The 13,702-nt window shown below is 32.5% G+C and overlaps 1 protein-coding gene across 1 annotated transcript in view; it reads right to left on the bottom strand.

The window, feature by feature from the left end:
- Nucleotides 1-13,702, bottom strand: part of LOC126878537 (follicle-stimulating hormone receptor) — a 188,425-nt gene that overhangs the window by 22,104 nt on the left and 152,619 nt on the right. The window contains exons 10-12 of the mRNA XM_050641310.1: nt 9,417-9,488; nt 8,869-9,155; nt 1,392-1,775 (exon numbers count right to left, since the gene is read on the bottom strand). Of these exons, the coding sequence (XP_050497267.1) occupies nt 1,392-1,775; nt 8,869-9,155; nt 9,417-9,488 (743 nt within the window). The remainder of the gene's footprint in view (nt 1-1,391; nt 1,776-8,868; nt 9,156-9,416; nt 9,489-13,702) is intronic.

Genomic DNA, 13,702 nt, shown 5'->3' with positions numbered 1-13,702 from the left:
CCTCAACCTCTTCAGTTAAAAGACTTTAAAAAGGCAAACCCATAGTAATCTAAATCACTTGAGAAAGGCACTCTGCCGAAACAGCTGTAGTCACATAGTTGTGATAAATTTTGTGGAAGTATAGGAAACAAACGTTTTCAGTGTTTTATTGTTATACATATTATTCAATTGGGTTAAATACCTTTAAACCCTCCCAAAAAATGTTTTCAATCACTAAGGGTTTTTGCGAGATTTTGCGGGGTTAATCGTATTTTTTGAGATCGATACAACATGTATCAATTCGTCTTCATATTCAAAATATATGAGAAATAATGGTTTGAGGCCCCAAAGCAGCAAATACAGTCATCGTTTATGCGAAAAATCCGGTTTCCAAAAGTTTTTACTGGATTTTTTTATCTTTTATCACCTCTTAACAGTAAGCCTTGCAATAAAAAAACCGGGTTTTTAGCATGTTTCAAGAAATCTCTAGCTTGTCTGAATGTAGTAAATATAGCATTCATGTTATTTTATTTTTGAACATTGTTGAAAAAATGTTCTTTAATGATATAGACAGGTAAAACTGAACGTATATAAAAAAGAAGTTGATTTAATATCTTTTGAAGTATATAAAATGGGGAAAATCGTTAAGTCCCCCTAAAAAAACCAATTTTTCGGGAATTTTCAAGGTGGCACACATTATGGAAAAATCTGTAAAAAACAGACATATCACCTTTGGAACAATACATAAAATAATAAAAAAAAAAACGACAGACATCATTAAAAAAATTTATATAATTTTTTTCAGAAGAAATAAATCATGTTTAGGTTATCCACTTAGCATACGCGTCTAGAAATAATAGACAAGTTTTGTTAAAGCCTCAACACTGCGTGTAAATTTTTGGAAATTTTTAAATTAACTGCAATACACCAAACCAAAAATAAATAAAAACGAAAAAATGTTTTTGAGTTTAGACGGTGGGGTGGCGACCGAAAATTGAGCTGAGTCTTGTTTTTCAATAACACAAAAGAAAAAAAAAATTATTTCTGCGCGTAAGGGCATTTTGCCTATCTTAACGATGATACCCTTTGTTTATACATATACCTGCTTCTTCCATTTTGCTTTACACTGCTAGCTTTCTAATTCAACTTTTAACTAAAAAGTACTCGATATTATAGCCACACAAATAGATAAAGCATTGACAATGTTATAACGAGGATACTGCGGAGTGTGGGAGATCTTATACGTGAAAATAAATAAATATTGCTACACTTTATCAGAAAAGGAAAGATTGGGAAACAAGCAACCTTGGAGGTACACATTTACGCTTGAGTAACTATAGAGAGGAAAAGAATTAAACCAAAATGCTTCACACATATCTAAAATTACACAATAATTACAGGTTTTAGCTTACCTAAATATATGCCCATAAAAAAATCAGCTGCAGCCAAATTACAAACTAAAAACCTCGGTACATCCATCTTGCTTCTGGAAAATATAAGCACGAATACAACTGTACCATTTCCCAGCATGGCACACAAGAAAACTATCCAGACTCCACATCTCAAAGTCCACCAATCAAAGAGATCTTGACAAGGGAGAAACGGTCCAGGCAATGGTAAGCATTGAATCTTTCCAGGGACTCCAGTGGTGATTTCTCCTGGTATTCTGAGCGTGGGATCGTCCTCAGCAGCATATTCTTCTATGTAGGAAGGGAAGTTTCCGGGGTAGGTGAAGTCCGATCTGATGTTTTCCCAAATCTCACCGAATTTCTTTCCAAATTTCTGGCTAATATTTTCTACAAAAAAAAAAACATATAATTAGTAAAATATCTAAAAAAATTACAATCAACAGAGTTACATTACAATAATCTATATTAGTGTTAATACAAAATATTATAGAAGTTATTAAAAAATAATAATTGAACCAATGAATATCGCACTATAAGTTTAATAAGCCATATGGTAAAATTGTTTCTGAAAATTATACAGCACATACTAATGCCAAACTTGAAGCAGACGCCGGAAACAGTCAATTTGAATTTATAAATTACATGAAAGACATCATAATTTTTATAAAGAATTTGTCTATATATTTATATGAAAGATAAGTACTATTTGCATACAATAATATAAACACAATAATGCCTAGATGTAAACCAAAATATGTTTGTTTTATTGATTAAAATAAAGCGTTCGACAAAGTAAGACATAAGCAATTTATCCAACTTCTTAAAGACAAAAACGTAGATTCTAAAGACAGGCGAATAATTACGAAGCATTACTATAACTAAAGAGCTACAGTATATTTTTACTTTCCTCTTTGTCCCGGTACTCTGTCATTTTTAAAGCTCTACTATTCTATGCTATGTTCATATTTTCCATGAGATTACACCATTTGAATATTCGTTCATCTGAGATAGCAGTAAGTAATATTTCTCCATCTCGGAGAGTATCATCACTGAAATGATGGATACTGTAGAGTCTTCTTAAAATTTGCTTGAGGTTCGCTCTCTTCAAGATATCTTTCCCGCTTACTGAGCAACGACGGTAAATGGCAAATCCCGAGTAGCTACTCCACAAATGGCGGTTCCATTCATGAGCATAAGCAGAGTGGAGCAAGATCATTTAATGTAAACGTTATAGTTTCATATATTTTTATCGCAATTCTTTCTTCAATATTCTATTCAGTTCGGGTTCATAAATTCTGTTGTTAGAAGAAGGGCTTTGTTCTCAGTAGAAGATTTATTGCACATATGCAGAGGAGTCAAATGAGACGTATACTGTGAAAATTGAATTGATTAAGAGACAAAAGCATTTGTCGAGTATATCAAGCCAAAATGGTGAAAATATTAAAGAGGCAGGAATTAACAACCACGATCTGAAATTGTTTAGAAACCTTTAATGGAACGAGACCCCAAATCTGAGATTTGAAGTTAAACATGTCAAATATGTGAAAATCATGCGTTCAGTAAGGCAAAGCTCTATTTTTTCCTTAAATTTCAGTCTCTACTCCGAAAGAATATTTAGAGAAGCTAAACTTTTCACGAAACTATAAAAGGCATTCTACTAAACGGGTACTTGCTAAACAACATCAGATATGCGGATGACACCATAGTATTGGAGGACCAGGTATAATTCCTGCAAGTCTTATGTACAAAATCACGAATGAGAGCCAACAATATGGACTCAATATGAACGTAAACAAGTCGAAGCTCATAATATTTAGCAAGAAAAAGTTAACAGAGGGTCAAATCAAATCAATTAGAACCTAGTAGAAAGAATGACCCACTACAACTACCTCGACACCCTAACAAATGAGGAATGGATGGACGAATCTCTAGGTGATAAGAGCGCGCACCGAAAAAGCTACCTTCAATCGGATGGGGGCCTTCTTCAAGAGGCACAATACCCCTCTTGGTATAAAAGTAGGAATTGTCTACGTCTTCTCTGTCCTTTTTTATGGTGTTTAATCGTCAACCTTGAAAGAAGATACGTGCAGAATATTGGAAGCATTTGAGATGTGACTATATCAGAGAATACAAATAAGATTCCGTGGAGTGACCGAGTCACAAATGAGGGATCATCAGAAGAATGATAAAGAAGCTATAAGTACAGATCAACATTAAATCTTGACAGCTAGCAGACATGATAGATATTACCATGATAATCGCCAATATTAGGCATGAATAGGCATATCAAGAATAAGAATTGAAGCGTTTATTTCAAAAACAACACTTGTCCAAAAACTATAATTTTGAAAGACATCCGTTGTTTTTCTAATAATATCCAAATGTTCTATGTACTCGTATATTACATTTTGAGGTTTGAGGCACTAAGTCGAACTTGCGAAAAATGAACATGTGTTGTTTTTCAAATAAACGCTTCAATTGACTTTCAGGTTTTTAATAATTTTGTCTTAATTTAAACTTAACTGGTATTTTAGATGACGAGTATATTATAAACATACACAGTGCCGGATTTACCACTAGGCCGACTAGGCCGCAAGCAAAAGGGGGCCGCAGCGTTTTGTAAAAAAAAAATTTTTAGTAAAAAAATTGAATTTTTATTTTCGAAAGTCTAATTAAAACAACCAATGTTCATATCAAAAATAAATATTAAATCTTGCAAGGGTATAGGAGGCTATAGATTGCAGATGGATTTTGGAAAGTTCTATATACAACGATACAACATAGTATTTGTATATGCAACAGATACAAATCTCTAAAAGACTAATATTGAGTCTGAGAGACAACCTTTATTCCTATGAATAAAGAGAAAAAAATTGCCTAAAAAATGAAACCTTTATTCTTGAAATATAAAGACGCCCGAAAAGAAAAGCTCTCCCTGGCGAAGACAAAGAAGATGAATCCACTGAACCACACTGAACCCAACTTTAATGGCAAATAATACTTAAAAATTAATACATTCATTGTTTTAATAATTGACAGGCTTTATTCAGAATTGAATGAAATGTTTAAAGTTTATTTCAGTCTTAATGAAGAATTTAGATTTTTAAACAACTTATCGTCAATTTCTAATGAAGAAATAAGGGAAAAAACTTCTATTTTGGCTAAAATGTATCGACATAGATGATAACTTTGAAGAAGAGTGTGTACAGTTCAAAGGCTTTGTTGAAGGTATATTTTATGAAGAAACACAACCTCATGATAACAACATTACCAAGCCTCCGAGGAATACACTTTTAGAGTATCTGAAACTCATTCGTGAAAAACAGTTAACTTATTTTCAAATATGGACACGGCTTTGCGCTTTCTACTATACATGGTGACAGCTAATGCATCTGGAGAAATATCATTCAGCGTGTTGAAAAGAATCAAAAACTACTTGAGGAACTCGACTTCTGATGAAGATTCTAGATTGTCTAGTTTGGCTAGTTCTATTTCAAATTCTAAGATTTTTCAAGCCTTAGACTTTAACGATTTGATTAAAGATTTTTTAGTCAAAAAAGCTAGAAAAGTGAGTGTTTAGAGTTTAGATATGAGATTATTTATGTGATATATTTTTATTTTTTAGTGCCCTAGCCTATTACTATTACAGTTCATATTATTTTGCTTGTTCTTTTACATACAGTGTCTTTTCAACTTTTCAACCTTTCGTTGTCACCTGTACTTGTTACCCCCGAATGAAACAAATGTTATTTAATTTTAACAATTAACTGCAATACTAATTTATAATATAATAAGTTTAGCAAGATTAATAATTTTACAAATAACTGCTGTTTGCTAACTTTTTCAATTATGTACTTTCTGTCATTATAAACATTGTTTTTAGAGCTTTTTTTGGGGTTTTAGCCAAATTAGTAAACATTAGTGGTATTTCTATTCATTTATGATATGTTTTGTATATCGTACTATTTTAAAAAGTAAAATTAAAGTAAACGTTATGTATTAATATGAAATGTGCTTTATGCTTTAATTACATAATCGTGAAGTTATAGGGGGCCGCTCGAGGTAATTTGGCCTAGGGCCGCAAGTGCCCTAAATCCGGCACTGAACATACACATTGTTATATGTAGATCGGATTGAATAATTATTCTTATCAGTTTATTCACTCATTTTTTCATTCATTTGTTCATTTTATCTCAGGCGCCGACCCGTCTATCTACCTCATAATCGCAAAAAATGTGGACTACTTGTTATCAAACACTTCCATCAGGCATCGTTAATATGCTAACGCTATCGCGTAATATAATTGCTTCACCAATTAGTGAAATCTGATTTTTATTGGGTTGTTTTTAAGTCATCAGTATTGTCTTTATGTCAATAGAATAAGAACTAGTAGTAGTAGTGCGAAAATAATTGCTATTAAATAAGTGATAACATAACGAATTAGACCAAGATAGCTTTGATATTGAATCGATGGAATCTTTTTGTTATAGTAGATATTATTTTTACACTGTCAGGCATAAAATTAGGATAAAAAACTAGAGTTAATTAGTTAATTTGAATTTATTTATTTAATGTATATTGAAATTAAATATTTCTATTTCTAAATTTCTATATTAAGAGTTATTTATGATATAAGTTTTAAACGTACACGTTTAAGGCACGCATGTGAAAGTTTGCAGAATGAGCGAAGCGAGTTCTGCATGTCACATCAGTGCCTTAAAAATGTACTTTTTAACACGCATATCATACAATATTTTTTCTACAAACGTAATTACAGGACAATATCTACAAAAATTTTTACTTGAACTTGACTGACATTCCATTTTTATATTTTTTTGACATTACATCAAAATTACGGTCAATACGAACTGCAGTGCCATAAAAATTTTAAAGCACTAGTGCCTTAAAGTAGCATTTTTAACGCTCGTATGGAGTTCTAAAAATTGAATTTTTAACACGGTTGTAGAAAAAAAATTTTTTTTTTGAGTTTTCGGGTAACGTAGGTCACTAACAAAAAAGAGTTTTTGTTCGTGAAAGTGTATTGAAAATAATGAAAATCGTCAATTTTACTTTGATGTACGAAGAAATAAAAATAAAAAGATTTAACTTTGCTATTCGTTGCAACAAAATAGGTTTTTGCTGAACTTCAGTAGCAAGTATTTCTTCCTATAGTTTCATTTCTGAACCAGTATACCGTGACTGTCTCTAGAATTTCTGGGGTTGGCACATATCTCCGTAAAAATCTCCTAAATTCATTCCAAACTTATTCAATGGAATTTAAATCTGGCCTGCGAGCAGCAAAAAAAATCGTTTGATTTGATTTTTGTGAATAATCTCGAGCGATATAACATGGTCTGTTAAAATCTCTATTAGATAAACTAACTGATTATTTATCTTAAACACCATATTTATATTAATTAACTAAATTAATAATTACCCGAATGATGTGAAAGATTAGATAGTGGTTCTACAGAGGTACTCTGACGAGATTTATGAAATCGAAATACGTATAAGTACAGAGTGGAAACCCTATTCTAAAATCAAATCTCAATCATCTTTCACTTTTAGTTTATTTTTATTCACTTTTGTGGGTATAAAGGAAACAGTTCGCTAAATTTTATTACCACGGTGAACGACAAGTCGTGAATGCAATTATAGATTCCTTTGTCGATTAATTCATGACTCTGCCCTTAACCGATCTGTTAAATACCCCTATACAACACTACAGTGATACTACGTAGAATCGAAGAAATGTCTGGTGACGTAAATGAGATTTTAATATCTGCTATAAAATAAATCGACTTTTATTCTTCACAATTAGACAAAAGTAAATTATTCTTCACAATTAGACAAAAGTAAAGATATTTCTGACAAAGTTAATTTGTTGCTATTTATGGTTTAGTTTCAATGGATCAGTTAAAGAAGAAATTTTATTTTGTCACACCCTAAACACCACTACAACTGGCCAAGTCATTTTTGAATCCTCAGATCGTTTTATTGGCGAAAATGAAATTAATTGGTCCCAATGTGTTGGGCTTAGAAACGATGGAGCTCTTGCTATGTCAGAAAAATATAAGGACTTTGTATGTAAGTAAAATCAATAAAGTAGCTCCGTTACCTGAATGGACCCATTGCAACACCCATAGGGAGGCATTGGCAGTAAAGGGAATGAATCTAGACCTTAAAAGCACTCTTGATGACACCGAGATTGTGATAAAAGCACAACCGAAAAGTTCTTGGATGTTCGCTGTCATGTGTGATGAAGTGGGAAGCGACCATAAGAAGTTACTTCTACATTGTGAATTGCGTTGGTTGTAACGTGGAAATATGCTTTCCAAATTGCTTCGAAACGAAGTTAAATTGTTTTTGGTTCAAATGGAACATGATGGCAAAGAAAAGGCCAAACATTTTCTCAACGATTGCTTCAATGATGAGACTTGGCTGATAAAACTGTCATACCTTGCTGATATTTCTAGCTCTCTGAACATTCTTAATTTGATATTACAGGGAGAAGATATACATTGATTCTTCATTAAAGATAAAGTTGATTGCATTATTAAAAAATTTGATGGCCTCAAAAGTTCCAAGCAAATAAATTTTATGCATTTCCATTAATGAACGAATTTGTGGATTTCCATGAACTGAAAGTCCATTTAGTAACCTCAGAAATTATACTTGAACATGGATTTTCATCAGAACTGAGGCAATATGTTTCACCATCTTCATGGATGGGAGATGGGTCGCGAATATGAAAAAACATCAGAAGGTGGGTCATCAGACAAAAAAGGTTGGGAACCGGGTTTTCTTTTTGAAGTTATTCTGCTTTAGGCGAGATGCGATTGAGAGTAAAATTTCATAAATCTGCGCGCATGCGCACACAGACAGTAATAGTTCGTTGCTAATCTTTCAAGATAGGTATGTATGTATCTGTATCAGCGCAAATAAGTCATTAAAAGAATATATTAGTGTTTTTAGTAAATGTATTATTTATTATTGTTTTTGGATTTGTTTTTCTCTGTAGTAAGATAATAAAATATTATGTAGGTATAACATTTTTTATGTCTATTTGTCACCGTGTTGTGTAATTATATCCGAAACTTACTTGTCAATTAAAGAAGCTCGGTGGCGTAGTTGGTAGAGCGTTGGGTCAGTGAATGGAAGGTCGCGCCGGTCGCGGGTTCCAATCCTGGACGATTCATATTCTTTTTAATTTTTGGTTGTTTTAATAAAAAAAATTTGAATGTGGTAGATAAGAAAGTTAGTTTGATATTTAAATTAAATACAAATAACCGGTTAAGTATATTTACTTCGTTGAAATTATATAATAGAAGAATAACTTCTTACGTGCGTACAAAGTACACACACATTATTTTTTAATATGTTAGTGTTCCTTACATTCAACTCTCAAAGTGCTTCTATTGCTGCGTTTTAATCAATAGCCCACTCTTAATTTTTTTAAAATAATAAACTAAATACTTACGCTGAGAAGGCCACAGATCCACTGAGCTGTTCCAGAAGTTCAAGTCGATATCCTCAATGTCTGGAAAGACTATAATGTCCTTGGCTTTGGCTGGTGGAGGATTGGAAGGTATCAGCGGCAAAAAGGCACAGCAGTGATAAGCATATGCCAGTATCAGTGTCTGAATCCGTGGAAAATCTGTTGGTGGCGGGAACTCTCGAAGATTAGGGTTGTTAAATGTTTTGAGATGAAGTAGACGTTCCAAGCCAGCGGAGGGGAGATGTGGAAAGATATTGTTTCCCAAATTCCTAAAGAATAAAATTGTCAGTTTTGTAATTTAGATGTCATTTACAGTTAATTTTTAATCACTTTTTTTTATTACAATGTTGCCAACATTTATATAGATCTTTTTCTTTTTTATAATTTTTAAAATATAAAAATATTAATTTGCAATTGTGTTTACAGATCAATATCCATAATTTAGTTCGACAGCTGGATTCAGTTCGCTTCGGGATACCCCACAAGCGAATCGAATTTAATCTAAAGCTGTCTTTCCTTAATTTACTTACAGGTCTTCAATCCTAGCTATCGGCATAAAGGAATCTGGATGGATATACGATATCTTGTTATCTTCAAGATCCCTGGAAATAGCAAAATCTATAAATACAACAAATTGCGTAACTCTACCATATTTAATAATACATTTTTTTTATGTCACATATATAATATCGCACTTGTTTCTCTGCGCTTCTTGTCTCGCAAGGATCTGTTTGCAATGTTTCACCACATGATTCTCATGTCAAGAAGGACCATCATGCTGAATTAAACTTTTAATAATTAAAATTTTAATAAAGAACAAGCTGAAAATGTGAGCATTATCATAACGAAAACTTTGTTTATTTACGTATTTTAATTCATAATATGGAAATTGCTATTATGAAAAGTTGTTTAGAATTAAAAATTATGTTTTAATGTGCAATTAGTATATCATTCTAATTTAAATGTTGTGAACTATAAAGGTACTTTACTCTTGATCGAAATTCATATTTTTTATATACCTCGTATAAAATTAATAAAATTTGATATATGATGGTTGCATCATAAATCTTAGACCATGAAGAGCTTTTTATGAAGAATAACTTTTCTTCGTGAAATTAAAAATTAAAGAATTATAAATGAAAATGTTGGTATCCATAATTTAAGAAAAATCTTAAAATATTTTTTCCATTAGAAGGATGTAATTGTACATATCAGAACATAATTTTTTATTCCAAACAACATAGTCGGTTCGCTAAACTCGGACACAACTGGCTAGTGATTTTAGTCAGTAATTTTACCAATTTGGCAAAAAAAATAATTACTAAAATAGTTAATAATTACTAAACAATTAGTAATCTTGACAATTTTGGCAAAATTTTATTGTGTCTGAGTTTAGCGAACCGACTATAATACCAATTTTCATTTCATAACAAATGGAACAGTCCATTTATCATTAGGTACTCCCATTAAAGAAGAGGCCGTATACTCGTATAAACCTTTTTAAAATTGTTAATAAATTATTGCTTTAAGAATATACTCAAATTGTATTTTTGAACATCGTATTTATTTTATATTATAATTAAATTCACTATCAAATGTCATTGATATTTTATTAATACTTTATTAAAAGAGTTATAAATGAAAATGTTGTTGGTATCCATAATTTGAGAAAAATCTTCAAATATTTTTTTCCATCAGAAGGATATAATTGCACATATCAGACCATAATTTTTTATTCCAAACAACATTTCATATAGTCGGTTCGCTAACCTCAGACACAACTGGCTAGTGATTTTAGTCAGTAATTTTACCAATTTGGCAAAAACAATAATTACTAAAGAGTTAATAATTACTAAATAGTTAATAATTACTAAATAATTAGCAATCTTGCCAATTTTGTCAAAATTGGCAAAAAACAAAAAAATTACCTACTAAAATCACTAGCCAGTTGTGTCTGAGTTTAACGAACCGACTCTAATAACAATTTTCATTTCATAACAAATGGGACATATTTATCATACTCCCATTAAAGGGGAGGCCCTATACTCGTATAAACCTTTTTAAAATTGTTAATAAATTATTGCTTTAAAAATATACTCAAATTGTATTTTTGACCAACGTATTTATTTTATATAATAATTAAATTCACTATCAAATCTCATTGATATTTTATTAATACTTTATTTAAAATTTAATTTGACATTTACGAAGTGTCAAACTCAAATGTAAATAGCCTATGCTTGGCTTAACAAATTCAGATTAAAAAACTAGCCTACTTACTAGCAACGATTTCAGCTGACGTTTAGTGTGTCGGTAGAATATAAAAGGATTGTACGTCACATTTTAGAATTTGAGGTCGATTATCTCGAAGACCGTTAGAGATATCGAAATTCCGTTTTCAGATTTGGATTCATAAGACAAAACTACATAAGAATCCATCGACAAAGCATTACAGAAGCGGTAACGCAATAACACACAGACTTTGCGAATTTATAAACGAAAAGTTTTCGTTGAAAATTTCCTACACAGTTGAGTTTTGAAATTTAAACACTAAACTTAATTCTGTCATATATTTTCGTATATCATATAAAAGCTAATAGAATGGAGAACAAGAGAGGACAAACGCAGTAGAGGAAGGCCCTACACGATGGATATATGATATCAGGCTTCTTCTTTGTGTGCCGTGCTTGTTTTCAAGCGTTGGCTATCATCGTATTAACAAGTTGATGAAATGTTTCTTGGTCGGCATCTAAGTATATGAAACAATTCCTCGACCTTTCAACCTATCATTGTCTAATGTTACGCAGCGGACAATTGTTTTCTTCTAACTCATCGTTTTTCTTCGATTTTGCCCTGAATGATCAACCGGAGTAAGCGATATTTAGGTAATCTCATTATATGACCTACGTATTGAACATTTATCATTTTTATGACGTTGATCAATTCTCGCTCTTTGTGCATGTCTTGTGACGATAATATAATTTTATCGTCTTCTTCTTCTTAAGGTGCCGAGACCGCTTGTCGATCGTTGGCTCTCATGTTGTGCAGCATATTAACAATCATTGTCTTATTTACAGCCGCACGAAATAGTTCAGTGCTAGTTTTCCCAAACCATTGGCGTAGGTTTTTAAGCCAAGAAGTTGTACGGCGGCCCACACTTCTTTTTCCCATTATTTTACCTTGCATGACAAGGTGAAGTATGTCATATTTTTCTGGGTGACGCATTATATGACCAAAGTATTCCAATTTGCGCCTTTTAACCGTGTTCACTACTTCGCAACTTTTATTCAAACGTTGCAAAACCCTTTCGTTTGTGACTCTTTCTACCCAACTGATCTTCAGTTTCAGTTCTTTTATCGTCTAGAGTACGCCAATGAATTAAGTAAAACACGTTTTTGTACTGTTTCGAACGATATAAAAATCGGATCGAAAAGCCTAGTTAATTATTATTCTTGGAGCGTTGATCGAAGAATAGTAGACAATAGCGAGGTACAAGAGGTGGGTTTATGTGGGTAGTATGTCCCGACCATTTTCGGCTGACGTTTTGGCGAGCTGAGCGAATCCGTCAGTTTTCTTCTTACCTATCCTTTTACCTATCCTTATATGAGCGGTGATCCTATATCCTTTATATGTCTTTTTAATCCGACGAGGTGAGCGGGAATGTCGTATTAATAAAAAAGCAATTCCTATTTCGCGCGATCCTCAGAATCATTCATTAATGTACAAAAATATCGTCACATCGGCCCGAACAGTAAGCTCTATGTGTAGAAATTATAAATATATTTTATTAACGAACTTAATGAGTAATTAAGGATAATTATCTTATCTTCTGTTTATTTTGATTCCAAATAAAAATGCTTTAAAAAACGAACTCTTTTTCTTTGACTGATAGTTACCTGGAGCAAGAACAACGCAACGACCTCGTTACAGTCTCAAGCACACGTTCGTTGGATATGTGTGCTGTCGGCATTCTGAGCATGCAACGATAACACCACAACTCGAAAGCTTCTAAATTGTTGAGATTCTTCAATTTTGTTGTCCAAATTTCACATCCATAGAACAAAACGGACCAGACGTAGCACTTCAATACTCTTAGACCTGTGGTCAATGACAAATTTCTAGTGGACAATACAGAACGCCAGTTAACACATTCGCGGACACGCTGTCATTTTATACACGTATTCTTATGGAGTAAATGACTTCATATGCAGTCATGACCGCGAATGTGTTAATACCGCTTTTTCGTGCAAGTTCAATTCTGAACAAAATTTCCTCATCACTTTCAACCTTGCAGTCAATCCAGCTACCAAAATATCTAAAGTGTTCCAACCTTTCCAGGATTTATCTAATTTTAGTACTGAGTCTTCGATATTAATTTTTCAGACCACCATTCATTTTGTTTTCTTTGCGTTGATTGTTAAGCCCTTTGCAATTCATCCGGTGTTTACAGCGTTCCACAGGGTTTTAAGGTCTTCCAGACTCTCTGCCATTATAGCGGTGTCATCTGCGTATCTGATGTTATTAATGATTTAACCACGGATTTTAACAGCTTCGCGACGATTATTTAACGCTTCATCAAACATTGGTTCGGTGTAGGCATTAAAAAATGTCGGTGACATAACACTCTCTGACACCCCGCTTATCAGGCAGATTAGTAAAAACTGGCAACAATCAGTACAAAACCGTGAAGTGTGGAAACAATTGGCGGAGACCTATGTCCAGAAGTGGATGTAAATTGGTTGGATACTGATGATTGTATAAATGTAAGATAAAATATGAAGTAAGCTAAGCCAGTGGCGTGCTGGAACTTTTCAAG

Source organism: Diabrotica virgifera, chromosome 1, assembly GCF_917563875.1.
Source record: "Diabrotica virgifera virgifera chromosome 1, PGI_DIABVI_V3a".
Lineage (NCBI taxonomy): Eukaryota > Metazoa > Arthropoda > Insecta > Coleoptera > Chrysomelidae > Diabrotica > Diabrotica virgifera.
This window is presented reverse-complemented; position numbering and strand designations above follow the sequence as displayed.